This window comes from Gossypium hirsutum, chromosome A08 (genome assembly GCF_007990345.1).
Source record: "Gossypium hirsutum isolate 1008001.06 chromosome A08, Gossypium_hirsutum_v2.1, whole genome shotgun sequence".
Taxonomy (NCBI): Eukaryota; Viridiplantae; Streptophyta; class Magnoliopsida; order Malvales; family Malvaceae; genus Gossypium; species Gossypium hirsutum.
In genome coordinates, this window is record NC_053431.1 from 50713718 (window position 1) to 50721212 (window position 7495).

A 7495-nucleotide genomic window follows, 5' to 3' on the forward strand; every position below is an offset into this window, starting at 1 on the left:
AATATTCCCCTTGCAAAGTTCAGAGCTCAAGATATGTTGGTTTGGCATCATGATGCCACCGGGGAGTACTCTGTGAAGAGTAGGTATTGGGCTTTGGTTACAAGAAAATTTCAGCTGTCTGAATACAACTCGAATACTACAAACAATTACAAAAAGTTCTACAAGTTACTTTGGGATATACTTCCTTCTAAAATTAAAATACACATGTGGCGGTTAATTAAAGATTATGTGCCTCATTTTAATAACTTAATCAAGCGAAGTCTAAGAGTTGTCAATGTTTGCCCTCTGCGCAAGGAGGCTCCGGAGGATCCTGACCACTTATTGTGGTTTTGTGGTGCATTACGGCAGCTTTGGCAGTCTCTAAATCTCTCGATTGATCTCAGCAGGAATACCTCACATTACAAAAATCGATTAGTAAGCATTTTTATTGCAACTGATGAGGGTACCAAAAAATTGTTAATCATTTCTTTTTGGGTCCTTTGGTTTAAACGAAATAAGATGGTATGAAGGTCTCAATTTCTCTATGCAGGATCTGTTAGGTTTTGTTCAGTGCATAAGAGTTGAGTTTGAGTAAAGTTTCTGTTTTTTCTCTTAGATCTTAAGTGACTGAGTTCTAGTGACCCCCTAATACTAGGTTTATCAAATTAAATTTTGATGCCTCTTTTAATGGTGAATCTAATACCTTTATTGCGACTGTTATAGCCCATAATGATGTGGGTCAAATAATGGGTGCATGTACTTACCCTTATGTAGGCGTTGCAGATGCTTTTGTTGCAGAAGCTAAGGCTTGTGAACGAGCGCTCCTCTTCGAGATTGATATGGGTTTCAGGATGGTTATTTTGAAAGGGGATTCCTTAACGATTATCAAAAAACTTAAATCTAAAAGGGAGGATAGATCCATTCTCAGACCAATTTCTCAGAGTATTCAGATGCTAGAGGGTTATTTAGAGGAAGTGGCTTACCATTTTGTCCCAAGAGATGTTAATAGGGTGGCGCATACTATGGCTTTGGAGGGGCGTAGACGACTATCTCCATGTTTTTAGGTTGAAGAGGCACCAGATTCTGTCGAAGAATTGGTAGCAGAGGACTGGTCTGTTTGGCTTCGTCAATGTTGAGGGGGTTTTGTTGAGCTTTGAAGTTTGGAGAAGGTTCCTTGAATCTCCAATAATTGGTTTTTCAAAGCTGGTTCCTTTCCCGTTTTAGCTACGATGGTTTTTCTATTGTTCAACGAGAAGGTTTTGGCTGGTATTCTTTGTTGGATGTTCTTTTGGGGATTGTTTTGTGGTTTTCGTTTATGGTTTTTGGTTCTCTGTGTGCTTTCGTTTTCCTATTTTGTTAGGTAGTTTCTGTTTTGTTGTCTTTTCATTTTCTTTGGGGCGTTGTTTGGTCAGTTATTTTTTGAGCTAATCCCCTTATTAATGAATTCTAATTTTCAAAGAAAAAAAATGGCTAATGCTATGGAAAATCATACCTAGTATGTTATGTACAGTAGCTTTTATTAAAAACTAAAAAGATGTTGAGAAATCAGAGCCGTTGATTTTTTTCATTGGTTCGTGTTTGTGTTACATTTTTTAGCTCACCTCAGCAAAAAGCATTTTAAGTTTTAACTAAACTAATTAGATTTTCTGCTCAACTTGATCAGTAAGGAACAGAAATTTTTTTTTTATCAAAATTGTTGTAAAAAGCAAAACTTATGTGCTACCCTGCTTGATCCATTTGAAGACCTAGATATCTTTATCCACATGTAACACTAAATCGTGAGACCTAGAGCAAAGGATGTACACCTCATCAGCATGTTACATTATCCGCATCAAAATATTGGTCTCCCGCAAATGCTGGGTAGACATAAAAAACTGGTAATCGGCAGCTTTTGTTCATCATGAAGTTGCATAATGGTTTTGCAGCACATATTTTACCACTTCATAGATCGAAATCACAATCCCAACTGAAGGGCCAGCACGGCTAAGACGAGGACCAATTCCTGTAAAAAGACCCCTCATCCCTCCATCCCTGTTTCAAAGAAAATACGGTAAGGAAACCCTCATCCCAAATTAAACAAGTTGTTTTAACTCAAATCTCTCAACGAATTGGTTCTCACATACAATGCAGCACAACCAAATATAAATTTAAAAAAAAAAAAACTCATGCCAGTAGCACAACCAAACAAATAAAAGCAATGAAATCCATTAACACCAAAAACAGAAAAATATTCTCGAGACTAACCTAGGGGTGTAAACGAGATATCTCGCTTGAAAGCTACTCAGATTTGACTAAAAAAAAGCACTTGAAATCAATTCAGCCATTCTTAAGCTCAAGCATCTCAAGCTACCAAGCAAGTCGAATTCAAATATCCTAATGCTTAAATCAAATAACTTGAGAGTCTAATGGAGCTTTGTTATTTTTAATTATACATTTTTATTTTAATTAGTATTCACAATTTCAGTTCAAGAGCGCAGCATAAATGAGTTTGAATTTATTTTTATTAGGTAAACAAGTTGAATCGAACCTGAATGAGCTCGAGCATCTCAAATTTTATCTCAAATCATGTTCGAGCCCTCAAAGTGATACTCTAGTGAGCTCAAGCCAAGCTCAAGCTTCTTACAACTTAAACCCAGCTCAGCTTGATTCTACCCCTAAACTTATCCAAGCAAGGCTTCAAACAGAAATATAATCAAGTTTGATTCCAGTCCTACCACCATATTAGATGTAATTGTTTTTCAAGCATAGTGCCGCCTGGGGGGAATCAAGCTGATTTCATTCGACCCAGTGTTGTCAAGGCGTGTGCAGAAGCCTAGGAATGCCTACCCGTTGCACCTCAGTGCTAGACAACACTTTTCACACTTGAGCTCAGACTCACAATTTACTCAAGCAACTTGAGTTCGGGTCTGTAAGGCTCAGTAATATTGTAAATATAAATACTAATGGCTATATTTTAGTAATAAACTTATATAAACATATTAAATATGTATTTGACAAATAAAAGCTCAATAAGACCTAAAGCTTCTCCAGTAGAGTTAAAGATACCCAAACTGAACTCATTACTAGAGCAGCTCGAGCTTGGCTTGATAATGTAAAGCTTGAGTTCCACTATAGCGAGCCCAACTAGCCCACATGTAACTTGACTTGTTTACACCCCTAGAAGGCTGCCTAAGTAAATTATTAGCAACTTATTATTGAAGTTCATAAGACATGTTTGAGTCTTGGCGCATTGAAACCATGTTATATGCACATGTATCTGAAAGTTTTCAAGAGAGCATTTTACAAACAGTATCATCACCATCAAAGAAGCTTAATTCATTTTACAAACAGTGACTCCACTATAGCGAGCCCAACTAGCTCACATGTAACTTGACTTGTTTACACCCTAGAAGAATGCCTAAGAAAATTATTAGCAACTTATTATTGAAGGTCATAAGACAAGTTTGAGTCTTGGGGCATTGAAACCATTTTTTATGCACATGTATCATCACCATCAAAGAAGCTTAATTCATTTTACAAACAGTAACTAGGAAAGATACCTCCAAACTTCCATCAGCGTCTGTCGTGTTGTCATTCGCAATGCCCTCACAAGGTCCTTCTGAAAATGAAGACAGATGCCACATTAGAAAACGGCTTGTGCACCAAATTTAGTCAATTTCAACTTCTAATATATTTCTGATACCAGGCAAAAATGGCAAAAGTAACTAATAATTACATATCAACACTGAGCAACATTAAGAACCATCAGCAAGCTTTTGAAGGACAAAAACCTCTATCTGTCTCCGAGTTTTAGCAACATCTAGAGGACAGGTAGCAGCATCAGCAAGACTTCCAGCAACAAACCCAGCAGAAAAGTTTGCCCCAAGGATGGTAGCTATATTGGATTCTTTGCCTACCAAGGACAGAAGTCTTCTCCTAAGCTGCATAAATAGATACAAAAACCAAGCAATTCAGTTTCTGGGGTCTTTACCCTATTTATTGAAAATGCCAAGGTTGTTTTTTCCCCTAAAAGTTATGTTACTTGAGGCAGGAAGGAAGTAGATGACCATAGGAGTTTCAAGTTCTAACAAATGGAAACTCACAGGTTCAAGGGTTGACCAACAAATTCCAGAGAAAGGAACATCACGAGCAAGCTGTGCTCCCACGTCAGTCCATAAGACACGATAACCTAGAGCTGTCAACGTAAACATCAGAAAATCAGGACTTCCTTTTTCTGTATGTAGGTGGTAGAAAGAGAATAGTTATCAGCAAAAAACTGCCATTTGTGACTCTCGTTGGAACAAATCGGAATCACTTCCATCTAGGAATGCAGTTCTTTGAGCACACAGCAAAATATTTCACATTTACATTTACTAAAATAACAGGTTTAGCGGAATTATGCAGTGATCATTTAGCGTTAAGCAATAATTCTAACAAAACTCCGAGGAAAAACATCACTTATCAATTATGATTTTAACAAATATCATAAAAGCATAGACATTTCATATTGCCCAAATTAATCATAGAAGACGCAAGCCATCATGTTGTCATGTTAAACTATCTACGCAAGAATGTACTACTCTAGACTACATATACCATGCTCGCTTCTAAAGTAGCTAAAGTTCGACGATAAAATTAAGCTTAAACCTTATACATCAGTTCCTCAATTTTCTGTTAAGTCAGACAAAATCTGCTGAATTAGAGAAACATAAGTCTACGTTGTAAACATGTAAGAAGAACTTGCAATAAACTTATGCCAATTGCCAACCAATTGGTCATGAAAACTCTAATAGGAACATTTGAGGTTATGAGTTAGTATCAATGACTAATGGACTTTTAGAGGTTTAGGACGTAGCAAGTAAACAGACAGGCAGAAGAAGAAGAATATATATGCAATATATATAGTGAAAAGACTGAAGGCTTTCAGCATTTAATTGTTGAAAAATAAACCAGAAACAGGTACTGTGGAGATTAACATACAACTGTTCTGAGGGTTTGTGCCCTTTACATTGGAGAGGACTCCAACAAGGGTACTAAAAACTCCAGGAGGCTTCTTTTGGATTTGAGTGTCCTTAACTGCCTGTGATTGAAAAGAAAACTGCAAAGGATTAGACAATGCAATCATAAAGGTAATTACATTTTTTAGACAATGAATAGAGAAATATCAAATTTTAAGTAACCAAAATAAGAAACCAATTTTTATTAAAAATGAAAAAAAAAAACACATAACTTAGCATTAAATAACAGCAGTAGTGAAGCAATCACTTTTACTATGATAAAATCAATAACATGAGTGAGTATTTGAATTAACGTCAAAATTACCTGCATGCGTGCTCTAGCAAGCTCAATAGGGTAGCATGTTGCGCAGGCTATTGATCTTGCCGATGAGCCAGCAACCAAAGGAACATAGAGAGTCACAATAGGTATATGTTCTGCTGCAAGCCCCTCCATCCAGTTGCGGAATATATCATAGCAAGGTAAATAGATTCCCACCTATACACGATGTGAGTGATGTTCACAAAAGCTTTATAAATATTTAGTACAAATGTACCCAAAAATACTTGCGCGGACTTCTAAAAGGATAACTAATCAAAATAGGAACTCACAGTTGGTACAGCCAAGGCCAGGCCTGCATTAGTCCCTCTCCACAACCTAGAAAATCCCTCCTGCAGAACATTTCCTATAAGGTGGTTGAAAACAGTAGAAAACAAAAAGGAAAGCGCATAACAAACACACTAAGATCAAGACAAAGCACTCACTTAAGGTTATTGCAACACCAACCTGGCGAATTATCTTGTTGAAGACATCTTGAAAACAATCAGAAGGACAAATTGCTACTGTACCATGGACTCCAGCACGTGTGCATGATGGTGAGCATCGGTGAGCATCTTAAATCCGCAAACATCTAATCCAAAACATTCACACACGGCAAAATTAAGCACAAATCTAACATGTAATTCCTTTCTAGAAAACGAAAAGCAAGGGATTAGCACTGCATCCGTACCGTGTTCGGTCCAAAATATGCCATTTGACCAATAAGATTACTTAGTGGATGCGAATAAGGTACTCCGGCAGCTTGAGCTTGCAACCTTGTCTGTTAATCGCAAAGGAAAAGAAAGACACTTAGCAATGTTTCAAAACAACCGATACAATGAACATCTACATAACAAACAATAATACGACAGAAAAAAAAAACAAAAAGAAAAAGAAAGTCTGTGCCTGTTATCATTACCTTGACAACATCGAGAGGATTAACGATAATGGCGGATAAAAAGGCGGCACCGGCAGCAGAGAAAGTCTTCTCTCCTATCCCTAAATTCAAATTGCACGCATCGTTATCTTTTTGACGCTGAGGAGCACAGAATTCACTCCCATTAATACGGGTTATCATTGGTTCCGCGATGAACAAATCGTGACCGCTGATTTCGACTGTTGAAGATGGTTGAGAACTCAGCCACTGATTCTTTGTTCGTTGCTCTGTTTCAGCCATCTTCATTTGTTTCTTCTTCCAAGTAGAAAATCCATCGACAATAAGTGTGCAAACAGAATCAACGACGAATTGATTCCCAGATCATCAAATATTAAGACATTTGGTTGACTTTAGAGGACAACAAAAATTTTAAAAAATGTAATGAAAATGAAATTACTTGTTTTGGGGAAATGGTGGTGAAGAGTCCTTTAAAGAAGGAATAGAGAAATAAACAGGACCATATATTTTTCTTGATGAAAGTTTACCGTTGGGGGGGTATTGCAGGGCTTTCATTTCTACTCTGCGCTTGAAACAAGGCGCTACTCGCGGTGAGTCAGCCGATCCAAGTCTTGACGGCGAGTGGTGAAACCATAACGTAGGCAGCATCAGTAATAACTCACAACGGTAAACGTAAAGCGGAAGTCAAAACTTAACAAATTAAAATTTTCTTAATCCACCTAATATTTAAACTATACCATATCATCTACACTGGTACCTAAAATATATTTTATTATTTAAATTATTTTAGCCTTTAAAAAATATTTAATTAATCATTGAGATATGACACTTTTAAATTAAATTAAATTATAAAAATAAAATGTAATTAAAAAATTATTTGATTAAAAAATTATTTGACCCATGGCTAGTGAAATTTTCTAATAGTTAAAAAAATAATTAAAAGAGAAGAAAAATCCCAGGAAGAGAAAGAGTGTAAAAAAAATTGAAAAGTTTTAATTTAATTAAAGGTAGTTATTTGATACATTAATAGTGAACTTTTTTTTAAACGCTACAAGCAGATTAAGGATTTAACAAGTGTATTATAAGATGTATTAAAAAATAAAATATAATAATTACATAAATAAATATAACACTTGTCACAATCTCCACCTACTTGTAAAATCTAAAAAATTTTACTACTAATATATCAAATAATTACTCTTTAATTAAATTAGAATTTTTCGAAAAAAATTTACCCTCTTTCCCTTCCTAAGATTGTTTCTTCTCTTTTAATACATTTTTTTTAACCATTATAATTTTTTTCTTTGCAATCCTTTAACCATTTTTTTA

At 35.8% G+C, this 7495-nt stretch overlaps 1 protein-coding gene and 1 pseudogene across 2 annotated transcripts; one reads left to right on the forward strand and one right to left on the reverse strand.

Moving 5' to 3' along the window:
- The first annotated feature begins 33 nt into the window (after positions 1-33).
- LOC107922874 (uncharacterized) lies at positions 34-1423 on the forward strand. Of its 2 annotated transcripts, none has more exons than XM_041075407.1 (2): positions 34-414; positions 754-1423. In XM_041075407.1, the coding sequence occupies exons 1-2, from the start codon at positions 34-36 to the stop codon at positions 841-843; spliced, it is 471 nt and encodes a 156-aa protein (XP_040931341.1). In that variant the 3' UTR covers positions 844-1423. The 2 variants fall into 2 exon arrangements, with proteins under 2 accessions (XP_040931341.1, XP_040931342.1); XM_041075408.1 differs by having other exon boundaries at positions 763-1423.
- On the reverse strand, positions 74-6843 carry LOC107922795 (mitochondrial carrier protein MTM1-like; annotated as a pseudogene).
- Positions 6844-7495: the final 652 nt, after the last annotated feature.